Source organism: Cyprinus carpio, chromosome B21 (genome assembly GCF_018340385.1).
Source record: "Cyprinus carpio isolate SPL01 chromosome B21, ASM1834038v1, whole genome shotgun sequence".
Taxonomy (NCBI): Eukaryota; Metazoa; Chordata; class Actinopteri; order Cypriniformes; family Cyprinidae; genus Cyprinus; species Cyprinus carpio.
In genome coordinates this window covers 10,364,976-10,381,103 of record NC_056617.1, presented here as the reverse complement: position 1 = coordinate 10,381,103, position 16,128 = coordinate 10,364,976, and the positions used below count along the sequence as shown (strand labels likewise).

At 37.6% G+C, this 16,128-nt stretch overlaps 1 protein-coding gene across 5 annotated transcripts; it reads left to right on the top strand.

Moving 5' to 3' along the window:
- Positions 1-2,586: 2,586 nt before the first annotated feature.
- On the top strand, positions 2,587-16,128 carry LOC109060614 (mediator of RNA polymerase II transcription subunit 15-like). 5 transcript variants are annotated; one of them, XM_042748488.1, is made up of 18 exons: positions 2,587-2,762; positions 4,089-4,176; positions 4,280-4,331; positions 4,435-4,449; positions 4,557-4,712; positions 4,796-5,022; positions 6,728-7,081; positions 7,254-7,379; positions 11,529-11,636; positions 12,083-12,201; positions 12,279-12,412; positions 13,490-13,624; positions 13,704-13,767; positions 13,854-13,920; positions 14,010-14,170; positions 15,283-15,449; positions 15,549-15,647; positions 15,806-16,128. In XM_042748488.1, the coding sequence occupies exons 1-18, from the start codon at positions 2,695-2,697 to the stop codon at positions 15,940-15,942; spliced, it is 2,277 nt and encodes a 758-aa protein (XP_042604422.1). In that variant the 5' UTR covers positions 2,587-2,694; the 3' UTR covers positions 15,943-16,128. The 5 variants fall into 5 exon arrangements, with proteins under 5 accessions (XP_042604422.1, XP_042604424.1, XP_042604421.1 ...); XM_042748490.1 differs by having other exon boundaries at positions 2,588-2,762; positions 4,811-5,022; positions 7,251-7,379; XM_042748487.1 differs by having other exon boundaries at positions 2,588-2,762; positions 7,251-7,379.

The window sequence follows — 16,128 nt, the reverse complement described above, 5'->3', positions numbered from 1 at the left end:
TGATGCAATATTCAGTAAACATTCAGCATAAAACATTCAGTATTACTGATCATGGCCACCAAACGACAAAAGAATAATACTACAGTAAGTAAAAACACAGTGAACTTTGGGCAAGAAGCCAACTTTCAACCAATGTGTGAAAAATGCGGAAGGAAATTGTTTTTCATTTGACATGTCAGCCATGACTTGTTTGCCTAATAACCACACCCCAGTGCTAACACTTGAAAACGAAAATAAAAGTCAGTAATTCAGTGATTAACTATTTTGTTACCAAATTGTTCAAAATTGTGCAGTTGTACCAAATATTTGTTACTTGAATATAAAATATAATGAAAAATAATGAAAACTACATTAAAAAATAAAATAAAATGGAAAAAACACAATAAAGTTTGTAAAATTGTCACTAAAATTAAAATAAAAACAGAATAAACAAAGATGAAAACTAAATTAAAATATTAACAAAACTATCGTCTCTGTGATACTAAATCAAAAAAGATTCATTAATGAAGAAATCAAAATAATCTTCAACAATGACTTAAAATAGGGATATATAATCTGACAAATGCCACTGGTTATGGTGAGAACAAGCTTTAATATAGGGGGTACAAATAATGTAATATAAACCATCTATGTAAAGTTTTATTAGTCACATACAACGGTGCAGTGAAGTGAATCAAAAGAATTCACTGTGCGCTAATACAAAAATGACCTGAAAAAAAAGTATGTGTGTGTGTGTGTGTGTGTGTGTGTGTGTGTGTGTGTGTGTGTGTTTGTGTGTACAAGTGGATCTCAATAAATTAGAATGTCATGGAAAAGTTCATTTATTTCAGTAATTCAACTCAAATTGTGAAACTTGTGTATTAAATAAACTCAATGCACACAGACTGAAGTAGTTTAAGTCTTTGGTTCTTGTAGTTCTTTTAATTGTGATTATTTTGGCTTATATTTAACAAAAACCCACCAATTCACTATCTCAGCAAATTAGAATACTTCATAAGACCAATTAAAAAAAAAAACATTTTTAGTGAATTGTTGGCCTTCTGGAACGTATGTTAATTTACTGTACATGTACTCAATACTTGGTAGGGGCTCCCTTTGCTTCAATTACTGCCTCAATTCGGCGTGGCATGGAGGTGATCTGCATTTTTTGGTCTCTTGTTTCTCATTTTCCTCTTGACAATACCCCATAAATTCTCTATGGGGTTCAGGTCTGGTGAGTTTGCTGGCCAGTCAAGCACACCAACACCATGGTCATTTAACCAACTTTTGGTGCTTTTGGCAGTGTGGGCAGGTGCCAAATCCTGCTGGAAAAAGAAATCAGCATCTTCAAAAAGCTGGTCAGCAGAAGGAAGTGCTCCAAAATTTCTTGGTTAACGGGTGCAGTGACTTTGGTTTTCAAAAAACACAATGGACCAACACCAGCAGATGACATTGCACCCCAAATCATCACAGACTGTGGAAACTTAACACTGGACTTCAAGCAACTTGGGCTATGAGCTTCTCCACCTGTCCTCCAGACTCTAGGACCTTGGTTTCCAAATGAAATACAAAACTTGCTCTTATCTGAAAAGAGGACTTTGGACCACTGGGCAACAGTCCAGTTCTTTTTCTCCTTAACCCAGGTAAGACGCCTCTGACATAGTCTGTGGCTTAGGAGTGGCTTAACAAGAATAATACAACAACTGTAGCCAAATTCCTTGACACTTCTGTGTGTGGTGGCTCTTGATGCCTTGACCCCAGCCTCAGTCCATTCCTTGTGAAGCTGCGGTTCTCTCGGTTGGTTGTGCATCTTTTTCTTCCACACTTTTTCCTTCCACTCAACCTTCTGCTAACATGCTTGGATACAGCACTCTGTGAACAGCCAGCTTCTTTGGCAATGAATGTTTGTGGCTTACCCTCCTTGTGAAGGGTGTCAATGATTGTCTTCTGGACAACTGTCAGATCAGCAGTCTTCCCCATGATTGTGTAATGAGCGAGTACATAATAAATTCATCTACCAAACCGCCTTTTTTGTCTTATCCCAAATCACTACGGTACATTTATAATAAGTGATTATTTTTTGGACTATTGTAGCCTGTTCGGGTCGTCACCGCTGCGGAGTAACACATACCTGCGTGAATCGCCATAGACATAAACTTGGAGAAGTAGATCCGGTTAGAATGTTCTTCCGCGGGATGTGTGCAGTTCTGTTTATTAACCGCTAGAGCGCCAAAATTAAGGAAGCCAGACCCCCCAATAGCCAGACCCAGTTATGTCACTTCAAGACAATCAAATATTGCTGTTTTTGATTAAGTTTTCTTTAAAGAGTGTTTATTGACATTTATTGTGTACTAGTTCACATTGTTGCAGCCAGCTCAGATCAATATTTACCTACAGGATTTGCTTTTACGTAACAAAAACTAACGTTAATTCATTTGTAGCATATCTCTACCTTAAGAAGCGTTTAATAAAATAGAGTTTTAATATTTTATTTATAATATTTCTCATATTCGTGAATTGACTCAAGAAGCGATCGTTCAGTTACAGTACGATTCTCGAGCGAATCGTTCAGACGATATCTCGTTTTGTGAGCGGCATCAACTGATTCACTGAAAAGATTCGACTCAGTAGAGTGATACGTTCACGATTCGGACATCGCTAGATGCTTACTCAATCTGGAAACAGCTTGTTCAGCGTTGTTCAGCATTATCAGTTATGGAGGTCAATGGTTCTGATAGTGATTGGAGGAGTCCAGCCTTTCGACAGAAATTAGTGGCCCAAATGTGAGTATACAAATATTTTTTATATGTTTTATATTAGCGCATTTTGGAAATAACAGAGTTCAGCTAGCTAACGTTAGCTAACTAGCGGATCCTCGGACGACTGACGCGTTATCAGCTCATCTGTTAAGCACAGTCGAAATCTGCAATGATAAACTGTATGTGTATTTATATATGGTATCAATCTAATCATGGTATTTTGTTCTTTAATTAAGATGACATTTTTGATGTTGTTTTGAGCTTGTTTAGCTATTCTGCTAGCTAATATAAAGTTAGCCTCATTAAATATTAGTCCAAATAAGTACAAGCGAAACAGTCTGCAGATTTAAATATTATTTAACATGTCGTGGGCAAAAGAAAACAACCTTTAAGATAATTAATTTGTCTTGTGATTTATTACTTAAGACTCATAAAATAGTCACTCAAATGCTCCTTTTGTCATCACTTTGAAGAAAAAATTAGCCACTTATTTTGGAGTTGTGTTTATTGGAAAGAGTTTTGAATTGACTTTTCTAATATTTTTGAGAGGAATTTAAGATTGCACCAAAATTGTGTTTTTGGTGACTTTAAAAACAGAGACTTTTCATATCAAAGGGATAGTTCATCCAAAAATACTGAATACCAAAAAGAAAAAGAAAAAAAATCCCCTACAGCTCTGTCATCATTTACCACTCTCCACGTGATTCAAACCTGTATGATTTTTCTTTCAGCTGCCAAACACTAAAGAAGATATTTTGAAAAATGTTGGTAGCCAAACAGTTGACTGTGGCGTTGACTTCCATAGTATTACATTTATAAAATCCATTTATTCCATACTATGGAAGTCAATGGCTAGTGGCTACTATTAAATGTTAGTTTACCAACATTCTTCAAAATATCTTCTTTTGTGTTCAGCAGCTGAAAGGAATTCATACAGGTTTGCAACAACCTGAGGGTAAGTAAATGATGACAGGTTTTTTTCTTTTGGCTGAGCTATACCTATAAGGTTATAATTATTTTATTGCAACATGTTACATTCATTAACACAACTAAAGATGTTGATATATTTGAATTATCTGAATAATGTCAAAGCTTGTAAGACTATTCTATGGAGCAATACTTCTGTGATAACAATAATTTCAGAAATTCATGAATTGAAATCTGTCTTAGAATATTTTATCTTTTTTGCTAGTAAATGTTACGGTGTTACAGTAAATAAAAAACAGCTCTTCTAATAGTGCTCATGTTCTTGATATTTCTTAAATGATTTATAGTCAGTTAGCAATTGGTAACATTTGTCATGCATCAATTGTGATAAAAAATTCAGACTTCTGCTTTATTATATTGCAGAGATGAAGCCATGAGAAAAGCAGGAACTGCTCACACAAAGTCCAGTACTGATATGGAGAACAATGTTTTTATGAAGGCAAAAACCAGAGTAAGTGTTTCTTTTAAATGTGCATGCTACATTCTAACAGAAAAGATTTGTTCGTATGTGATTGTTAAAAAAAAAATAAGTATACTATCCTTTTTTTCAACAGGAGGACTATTTGGCTTTAGTTGCAAGACTGATAATTCATTTTAGAGACATCCGTAAGTAGCCAGTATACTGTGTTTTCATTGTTAATATTTTTTTTCTTTTAGCTGTGATGTTTGTATGTGTACTGTGTACTGATCAGTTTGTTTTTCATTGCAGATAAAAAGTCACAAGGTAGGCCTGGTAAATTTAAAGAGCTATTTTAGATCTTCTTATGTACTCTATTAAACTCTAAGTGTTCATTTTCTGCCACATCTCAAGGTATTACTGTTTATTTTTAGACCCTATGAATGCCCTGCAAAGTATACCAGGAGTGGGTGGAGGTGGTCCTGGAGTTATTGGCATTGGACCACGGCCCCCTGGTGCACAAATGGGTGGTATGGGGTCAATGCAAATGCAGATGGGTCAACGTGGCATGCAGGGAGGTCAGCAGGCTGGTAAGTTCTATAGCTGTCAGCTGATTAGAGATATTGTAGTTTAATATCTTATTTTTAATTCCCATACATTGCCTGTGATGCAGTATCTATCTCAGCAGGTGCTGCCGGGCAGATGCCGATGATGCAACAGCAACAACAACAGCAGCAGTCCATTCAATTTCAGCAGTATCCGTCGCAGCAACAGGCAGCCATGCAGCCTCAGCAGCCAGCACCTATGCAGCTGAATGCCATGCAGTTCCAACAGATAAGGCAGCAGTATCAGAATCAACAACAGCAGCAGACACAGACTCAGCAGCAACAACAGAACCAGGTAATGGAGCACGGAAATATTAATGTTTGCTCCACTTAAATGGTGGTGGTGATGATCCATTGAATACTGCATGAATGTCTTTTGAATTTTAGTGAAAGTGACATACAACCAAGTATGGTGAGCCATACTCAGAATTCTTGCTCTGCATTTAACCCATCCAAAGTGCACACAGACACACACCATGAACACACACCCGGAGCAGTGGGCAGCCATTTATGCTGCGGCACCCGGGGAGCAGTTGGGGATTCGGTGCCTTGCTCAAGGGTACCTCAGTCGCGGTATTGCCGGCCCGAGATTCGAACCTACAACCTTAGGGTTAGGAGTCAGGAGTATGGAGAAGGAGTCCCTCTTTTGGAGAAAAACATTTAAGACCTAGTCTAATGATTAGGGTTGCAAAATTCTGGGAATTTTCAAGACTGGAAACTTTCCATGGGAATTAATGGGAATAAACTGGAAATTTGCTGAACTGGGGACTTAAATGTAGTTGAGAAAAAATCTTGCAGCATAATCTTGGTTAAAACAACCTGATTTAATGCAAATTCAGTTTCATTTCTACCCTACACATTGCTCAATCACATGCACAGAGCACACTGCTTCCTGCTCTGTGTTTTCCTCCATAACATGCACAGATCATTTCTTAAACCCTGCACACAAAATATCAAAATGTCCATCTTTGTAAGTATTTATGTAGATTACATGAATATCACAAAAAATTGTTTAAAACTTCCTTGTGTTATGTGTAATATACTGTGCAACTAAATTAGGCTTTACCACTGTAAAAACAAATACACTGACTGAACAAACCATAGACTGGAACAAACATTTAGGGGAGATAATAATAAAACAGAAGTCTAAAAATGCCCCTCCCCCACACACACTACCCTCTAGTCACCTAAGAGAGGGATTCCCCTCCAATTTCTCTGAAGCCACACTTGCTGCATTTGAGGCCAAAGACTACATCTAAGTTTTGATATACTAAATATATTTGATCTTTGGTATTCAAATTTAACTAGTAAATACCAAAAAGTGTTTATACAGTAGCTAGCTAGCCAGTAAAATCAAGATACGAACAATCTAAGCGAGTTAGCACTATTTCATTGATCATTTCTGAGGTATAACCTAGCTAACAAAAAAGTTATATTGTGCAGTATTACTGGTATTACAGTTTAAAATAATGGTTTTCTGTTTTAATATACTTTAAAATATAATGTTTTTCCGTGATGAAGAGCTGAATTTTGAACATCATTACTCCAGTCTTCAGTGTCACATGGTTCTTCAGAAATCATATATGCTTATTTATAATCAATTTTGGAAACATTTGTGCCTTTTAATATTTTTTTTTTAATTATTACCTGTGATTCTTTTCTCAGGATTCTTTGATGAATGAAGATTTAAAAAAAAAAAGAATAGCGTTTGTGTAAAATAGAAATCCTTTTTTAACAATACGCTACCATTGAAAAGTTTGGGGTCAGTATCTTTTCTCTTTTTTTGAAATAAATTAATACTTTTATTCAACAAGGATGTTAAATTAATAAAAAGTAATAGACTTATATTGTTAGAAAAGATTTCTGTTTTGAATAAACACTGTTCACAAGTTTTCATTCATCAATAAATCCTTAAAAAAAAACATCACAGATTCCCCTCCCAAAAAAAATCTGTTTCATTTCTCATTGAGTATTTATTGTTTTAATGGCTCTGCCTCCAGTTGCACCAAACAAGAATGCAGCAGCAGCAGTTAGCACAAATGCAGCAACTGCAACAGCAGCAGCTTCAAGCCCAGGTCCAGGCTCAGGTCCAAGCCCAAGCCCAGGCCCAAATACAGCAGCAGCAACAGCAGCTTCAAGCCCAGGTCCAGGCTCAGGTCCAAGCCCAGGTCCAAGCTCAAGGTCAAGCCCAGGTGCAGGCTCAAGGAGTGGTAGGTCAGATGCCCCCTCGTTCACAGCAGCAACAAGTCATGATGCCCCAGTCATTAGCACAAATGGCTCCCGGACAGCATCAACCCATCAGCTCACTCAGCCAACAACAGCAGCAACATCTGAAGCTCCAGCAGGCAATGCAGGTAAAGCTCTACAAACTGCAAATAATGCAAAATGCATAATAACACTTTTTACACCTATAATTGACATTCGTCTTGGTTGATGTGATTGTAAATAGTCAGATGAAATGCATATAGCACCTGGCAGTTTCAGTGTCTTATATACCTTCCTGTTTGCTTGTGTTTATACAAGCAGGCGAGAGTATTGCAGCAGCAACAGCAGCAGCAACAACAACAACAACAACAACAACAACAACAACAGCAGCAGCAGCAGGCTCAACAGCTCCAGCAGGCAGGCCAGCTCTCTGCAGTCCCTGGCCAGGTAAGCCCAGTGCAAGCCGTGGTGAGGACTGAGATAAGAGACTAAGCGTGAGGTGATTGCATGCTACAACACTTGAATTTCTTTTGAATGTCAAAACTCTATTCCTTGCCTGGTGGTGGGCCGTAGTGTACTGAACATGTCCTAATAACAACACAAGGATTATACATCAATATTATTTTTGTCAACAGAGGTTCAATTGTTGGCCACAGCAGTGAGCCTCGTTCTCTGGTCAGTATATATAAAATATAGTTCAGGCATCAAAACTATACATTGAACTCAGCTTTAAATTATTATTTTTTCTCTGTACATTAGAATGTCTAGTGTTCAATATTATTATTATTATTTTTTTTTTCTGAGCAAAAAATAATGACTTGTACATTTTTACTACGAGTTATATGACACCCACTTAAATGTAACAATAGTTCATATACCAAAAAAAAAATCCTGTTTATTTGGAAAAAGAATCTTTAGATGACATCAAAATTCTCTATTTAAGGATTACAGTGGAGCCCTCAAAAGCTAATGAATTGTAATTTTAAATCTTTACCATTTTTTGCCACTACCCTTCAAACCACTAGTTTTAACCCCAGGTTTTTTTTTTTCAAGAAGGTTTTAAACACTTGAAATAAAGTCCTTTTTTTTATTCGTTTAATATGATTTCTTTGTGTATATGAAATCACAGTGATTGAAATAAGTATTTGATCCCCTACCAACCAGCATAATTCTGGCTCCCACAGACTGGTTATGTGCCCATGTGGAACACAGATTAGTCCTGCTACTTTAAGAAGTTACTCCTAATGTCAGCTCGTTAGGTGTATAAGACACCTATCCACACAATCTTTATCTTCCATTCCAACCTCTCTCACCACCATGGGCAAAACCAAAGAGCTGTCAAAGGAAGTCAGAGACAAGATTGTAGATCTGCACAAGGCTTGGGCTACAAGACCATCAGCAAGAAGCTCGGTGAGAAAGAGATAAATGTTGGTGCGATTATTCAGAAATGGAAGAAATACAAAACAACCATCAATCAGCCTCGGTCTGGAGCTCTGTGCAAGATCTCGCCTCATGGGGTAAGGATGATCATGAGAAAGGTGAGGGATCGGCCCAGAACTACATGGGAGGAGCTTGTTAATGATCTTAAGGCAGTTGAGACCACAGTCACCAAGCAAACCATTGGTAGGATGCACGATTTTTGCCGATATCCGACCTGCAGTGCCCGCAAGGTCCCCTGCTCAAGAAAGCACATGTACAGGCCCGTTTAAGGTTTTGCCAAAGAACATCTAAATGATTCAGAGAAGGCTTGGGAGAAAGTGCTGTGGTCAGATGAGACCAAAATTGAGCTCTTTGGCATTAACTCGACTCGCCGTGTTTGGAGGGAGAGAAATGCTGACTATGACCCCAAGAACACCATTCCTACAGTCAAGCACGGAGGTGGAAAGATTATGTTTTGGGGCTGTTTTTCTGCTAAGGGTACAGGACATCTTCACCGCATTGAGGGGCAAATGGATGGGGCCATCTACTGTAAAATCTTGGACGAGAACCTAGAGGTGTGTCGGTACGAGTATCAGTAAAGAGTGGTTAATGGGAAAATTCCAAATGGAAGTGTCATCCCTATCCCCTAAAAATGGGGACTTTGGAGTGAGCAGGTCACGTGCATGCCATTATGTGGTCGTTAGGAATGCACTTGGCAAAAGGAGCAACATAATTTCCTCATTATCTTCAGCTGGGATGTTCCTGTGACAACGCAGCACGTGTCCATCAGCACATTCGATGATGAACACTGACATACAACAAAATACAAAATACATTTTATATTTTAAAAAGTATATATATATTTCAAAAACTTTTTAAAATATAAAATGTATGTTTATTTGCAACCGTTATGCTTACAACAATAAAAAGACATTTATGACAGTAAAACAGTGACATCTGCTGACAGTACTGATACTCATACCAGCACGCCCCAATGAGAACCTCCTTTCCTCAGCCAGAATACTGAAGATGGGTCATGGATGGGTCTTCCAGGGTGAAAGTGACCTGAAACGTACTGCCAAGGCAACAAAGGAGTGGCTCAAGAAGAAGCACATTAAGGTCAACTCATGGAGTGGCCTAGCCAGTCTCCAGACCTCAATCCTATAGAAAATCTGTGGAGGGAGCTGAAACAACAACAGCCAAGAAACCTTAAGGATTTAGAGAGAATCTGTAAAGAGGAGTGGACCAAAATCCCTCCTGAGATGTGTGGAAACCTGGTGTCCAACTACAAAAAATATCTTACCTCTGTGCTTGCTGGACCAAGTACCAAGTCATGTTTTGCTTGGGGATCAAATACTTATTTCACTGACTGAAATGCAAATCGATTTCGAACCTTTATATAATGTGTTTTTTTCTGGATTTTTTGGTTGGTATTCTGTCTCTATACGTTAAAATAAATCTACCATAAATATTACAGACTCTTCATTTTTCTTTGAAGTGGGCAAACGTACAAAATCAGCAGGGGATCAAATAAATATTTTCCCCACTGTATATGTGTATGTGTGTATATGTGTGGGTGGGTGTTTAAAGGATATAGGTTGATACTGATTCTGATACAAAAAAATCTCACTGCTGAAAGCGTATTTAGTTCTACAAGTAATCTCATTAAATAAATGCCCAACATTTCCTGCTACAAATGCATTCTGGAGGCTATTTCTGCTATATTTGTTAGCACTTGCCATTAGCTGGTATATATAAAATACATCGAGTTTTTACCCATAAATAAGCTAAACTAGCTGCCTGTCTTACTTTCTCAAATACATTTAGTCAGATCTCTCCCGCAAGGGTGACCCTCCCATCTGTGAACATTCGGCAGAAGATTAAATTTTGCTTCATGTTGCTTTCATGCACCTTGTCCCATATGTGTGGTCATAATTATACTAAATCTAGAGATGGTAATCTTTATTCTATTGCAGAGCTGTGAAATCCAGCAGAGCAGTCAGTTTAAATTTGAGTAGCGTTAGTTTTTAATCTCATTTGCATTATGCGTGTATGTGCAGCTAACAGCCTGATTGCATGCTTGCTATTTTAAACCCACAAACACTCTCTGCATGCACCTGACAAGAAATGCATTCCTTTTAAAAAAAACGCTGTGTAAATGACAGTTTACAGTGATTGCTAACATACTCTAATATTGTCCTTTGGGCCTTTAAATGATTCCTTGAATGTATTTGAAGGATATATTGATTGTTGCATAACATACACACATTGTTTGTCCCCTCTGAAAGCCATTAGTAGATGGCAAGCTCAACCACAGCTTTTATTTACAGTTAAAGGCTTGTTGGAGATGCAGAAGCACCCATTGCATCTTTTCTTGCCTTGCATGGTTGTGGCACATGAAAAGACGGCATGAAATCCATTGGCCTGTGGCTTGCCTTGTCTTGACAACCAGTGTTGTTAAAGAAATATTTTAGGTTCAATACAGTTTAAGCTTAATTGGCAACATTTTTGGTTACCACAACCAGTTACATTGCAGATGTAAATGAGGCCATTTTCTGGAGGATTTAAAAGCAAAAATGTAAAACCTATAATTTTGTACAATCACTCTTTAATTTATTCGGTCTGTTATTTGAGCTGTAAAGTTATTCTTATCATTTTAGGTGTAATGTTTAGGTGTAACTTTAATCAGAAAAGATAAGTGAATTTTTTTTTTTTTTAACACCTGTGTGAAATAATTCATATTTTGCATCTGGCTTTAGTATTGAAATGGATAGGCCCAGTTCACTTCTGTTGTAAATGCACCCCAGATTTTCTTTCTTTCTTCTTCTTCTTTTTTTTTTTTTTTTAAGATGAGAAGGAAAAGTCAAAATAGAATTTTTGTAAGTAGTAATCATCATGTCACAAGTGCTGTCAGTTGAGCTGAAAGTGTATTGAACCTAGGATATTCTTTTACGTGCTCTAGAAGAATGAGAGGAGCACATTATACTGCCAAATCTTTTTATTTTTGGAGAGCCTCGTGTTGCGTAGTTGAATGTGACTATATGTACATCTGTGCTTGCAGACCTGTCGAATCCCTTTCTGTTTGCATTCTTGCATGTGCTTCCTCATGTCCGCTGATGCACTGCTTTTATTGTTTTGCTTGTGACATGTCTGTTGTCCCCTCTGTCCTCCTCAAAGATGATGCCCCGTCCTGGGATGCAAATTCCACCCCGGTTCCCCCGTGCCCCCCCGAACTCTGCCATTCCTCAAAACCCCGTTGCCACTGGAGGACAGCAAATGCCACAGGTATTTACCACAGGGATGAGTGCTGGGTCTCAGCGCTGCAACCCAGTGGGTGCGTACGTCTGTGGATTTAAACTAGAGCGAAGGCTGTCCATAATCCACACTCATCTGCCTCTCTTTACCCCCCGACTCCCACCCCCAACTAGTTTCACAATCAGAAACATTTAGTCAGAAATGACCCAGAAGCACTTAGGGCAGCTTAAAATTTTAATGGAAAGTGTGTGGCACAGGTAAGTGGACTGGATTTTGTTATTCTCTTAAAGTGCTAGGAAGCTAATTGGAAGCAGTCATCTACTGGTTATATAGCACCATCTAATGGTGCTGTACAGTCAGAGCAAGCTGATCTTGATCGTATGTCCGTTATCTCTTGGTAACTGGCATCACCACCTCCAGTCATGTGGTTACTTTGAATGCCTTTTCATTTTTTCTCTCTCCTAACTTCTTCAAAGGGTCAACAAATGATGTCATCACCCTCCTCAGTTCAGGTGCAGACACCCCAGCCGATGCCACTTCCCCCTCAGCTGATGCAATCCCCCCAGCCTCCTTCCTCTCAGCCCAACTCTGTCAGGTATAGTGAAATAGTTTAGTTTTTCTACTATGTATTGATATAACTACAAAAGGTTAATTAAACCTTTTTCGCTCTAGCTCTGGTCCAATCCATTCTCCTGGAGGTTTCCAACCCAGCCCCTCTCCTCAGCCGTCCCAGAGTCCTGCATCTTCACGCACCCCCCAGAGTTACCCCCTCCAGGTACCTTCACCAGGACCTCTCAATACACCAGGTACAGAACAGCTTTCTTGTTAGACTCATAGAATTGTTTTTTTAAGCTATGTATATATTAGTTAAAGGTGTCATATGTAGGATTGACACAGAGTAGTTGAACTAAGTATTGCAGTCCAAATTCAAAATATTAGAGAGGGTTTTTTTTCACCTGGCTCCTCCTCTTCAGACTTGATGCACACTTAGGTTGCCAGATTGATGACACAAACAGGAACGAGCACACTTGATGGTGAACAAAATAATATACGCTGTGTTTTCCGCCAACTGGCAACCCAGGGTCCTGAAATGCAATTGGGTACACTGGCAGTGGGCGGGTTTCACAAACCAAAACAAACACCGACATACTGGCCCAGAATGCACATTTTCAACGGAGAATAATGTAGCATTGTTTTTCAGATTAACAAGTATATTAACTTTGCATGTTTCTTAAATATCTGCAAACATATTATGGTATTTGAATGCTTTAGTAGATTCAAAATCTTACATACAGCACCTTTATTATTGAATATTTAATTTTGCATACTTGTTTTTTTTTTACATTAACTGTTTTTTATACTGAAGGTCTTTGCACACTGAGTTCGAAATTTTTGTATGCGTTTTTTCTTTTTTTTCATATTCATCATCCTTTCTTATCAAAATGCTTGCTACGGATGCGAAAATGCAGAAAATCGAACCTGGTCTGAATTTTTTTATGACGGACGAAAGTTTCAGAGGCAGTGTGTAAACGTGACACAATGTGAGGTCGTATTTATTTTTTAACGAGTATAAATTTTGGATTAGAATTTCGGACTTCAGACCTTTAGACTTTATATTTCCTTCATCTGTTTCTCACTTAATCTTTAAAAACTGATCAATTCAATAACACTGTTGAATGTAATCTTTAGCAAATCTTTTTATATAGTTTTTTTGTATTTTTTATTTATTATATAATTTTGTATTTAATTAGACATTAGACAAAAAAAATATTTCATTTTATATTTAATTAGACATCAGACATAAAAATAATTATTTACTTACCACTGTTGGCCAGAGTTGTAATTTTCTTACAACCATAATTTATTTATTTTTTGGATTACAGGCAATCCAAGCTCTGTAATGAGCCCAGCAGGGGCCTCACCATCTGAGGACCAGCTTTACATGGACAAACTGAAGCAGCTGTCAAAATATATCGAGCCACTGCGCAGAATGATTAACAAAATAGACAAAAATGAAGGTACTGGAGATTTCTTTTTTGATGCAGATTTTTTCCCAGTTGGATCTTAAAGATCATGGTTTATGTTTGGCCTTCACAGATAGGAAGAAGGATTTGAGCAAAATGAAAAGTTTGCTCAACATTTTGACTGACCCCAACACAAGGTAAGAAACCAGACATGCTGAATATTGTCTCCAGTGTCGGATCTTTTTCTTGTGATTAAGGTTGTGTTATTGCTGTCCTCCACTAGATGTCCACTTAAAACACTACAGAAGTGTGAAATAGCATTGGAGAAACTAAAGAATGACATGGCAGTGGTAAGTAACTTTAGTTTCAAAATAGGGACTCAAAGTTAAGTTGTATTGTTTAACCAATTTCTACAATAACATCTGACTTTGGTTTGCAGCCGACTCCTCCCCCTCCTCCAGTGCCCTCTACCAAAAAGCAGTACCTGTGCCAGCCGCTGCTGGATGCTGTCTTAGCCAACATCCGTTCCCCAGTTTTCAATCATTCACTTTACAGCACGTTTGATCCTGCTATGACAGCAATTCATGGACCCCCAATCACGTAAGATCAACAGCTGAAAAAATCTATATTTTCTCTCATTTAAGTCGGTTTCTTCCTTATAGGGACAGTTCACCCAAAAATGAAAATTCTGTCATTAATTACTCACCTTCATGTCATTCCAAACATGTAACTCCGTTCATCTTCGGAAATAAAATTAAGATATTTTTGATGAATTCTGAGACCTCTCTGACCTTCCCATAGACAGCAATGTAATTATCACGATCAAGGTCTAGACACGTAGCAAGGACATCGGTAAAAAAATCCATGTGACATCAGGGGTTCAGCTGTACCTTTACGAAGTTATAAGAATACTTTCTGTGTGCAAAAAAAAAAAAAAAAAAACAACTTTTTTCAACAATTCGTCTCGACCCTAGCGCCACGGAACGTAAACGTATGCTGTTCTGTCAACTGCACCACACGAATACGTTGTTTTAATTAAAAATAAAGCGTAAATGAATTGTTGAATAAAGTAGTATTTTTTTTCTTTCTTTATGCACAAAAAGTAATCTTGTACAAATAACAGGCCTACATTTTAAATCATCAGTGCATTGCTTTTGTGGTACATAATAAACACTGCCTTTCAGATTTTTTTGAATGTTTCTTTTATTTGATCAAAAATACAGTAATATTGTGAAATATAATTACAATTTAAAATAACTTCTAGTTTGCTATATTTTAAAATGTAATTTCTTTGACAAAGCTGAATTTTCACATGACATTACTGTAGTCTTCAGTGTCACATGATCCTTCAAAAATGATTCTAATATATAATTATATAATATTAAAAACATTGTATCACAATAGTAGTAATTTATATTAAATGCTTTATTAATAATAAAAGCTTCATTAAGCTTTTCAAAATATATAATTTTGAGTTTAAAAATGAAAACCAATGTATGGTGTGTGTGTGTGTGTGTGTGTGTGTGTGTATGTGTGTGTGTGTGTGTGTGTGTATGTATGTTAAAATGAATAAAAAATGTAATATATATATATATATATATATATATATATATATATATATATATATATATATATATATATATATATATATATACACCACCCAGCCTTAACTCCTAAATTTATACGTTAGAATGCATAATCTTTAATTCCAGGGGTCCCTCAATTCCTTCCCGTAAACGGAAGCTGGAGGATGACGAGCACCAGACCATCCCTAACATACTTCAAGGGGAGGTGGCTCGTCTTCATTCCAAATTCCTGGTCGATCTGGACCCGTTCTTTTGCAGCAACAATGGAACGGTGCATCTCGTATGTAAACTAGGTCAGTTTAGGCCCCGTGCCCACTATATGCACTCTTTAGATTTAAAAAAAAAAAAGAAAAAAAAAGGGTCTATTCAATCCTGTCATTGTCTTTGTCTAGATGATAAAAATCTTCCCAGTGTTCCCCCTCTTCAGCTGAGCATTCCAGCGGACTACCCCGATCAGAGCCCGCACTGGGAAGATGACGGTCAGCAGTATGGTGAGTCTAAGCCTGATTTGTGCATTAAATGTCAGCATGCTATCTTAGGCTGCCTTTTGAAATGCAAACACTCTTAAGCTCCCAATTTAAATGAAAATCCATAGGCTGTGAAATGCATTAACTCATCACTTCCTTACCTTCCTCTCTCTGTTCCTCAGAGGCCAACCCCTTCTTGCAGAGTGTGCATAAGAACATGACCTCTAAACTCCTTCAGCTTCCTGACAAGCACTCGGTGACGGCGCTGCTGAACACTTGGGCCCAAAGCGTGAGACAGGCTTGCCTTTCAGCTGCTTAGAATGTATTCCCATCAGCACTATCAGCCCAGTATAATCCTTGCACCTCTATGGAATGATGGCAATATATTAATACTTTCTTTGTCTTTTTTTTATTTACCTGAATTATAATCTGTTTTGTTTAGTCCTGTACACTAAGGCCTAAACTGTTTGTGCATTGCTTCATTAATAAAGACATTAAAATGCTG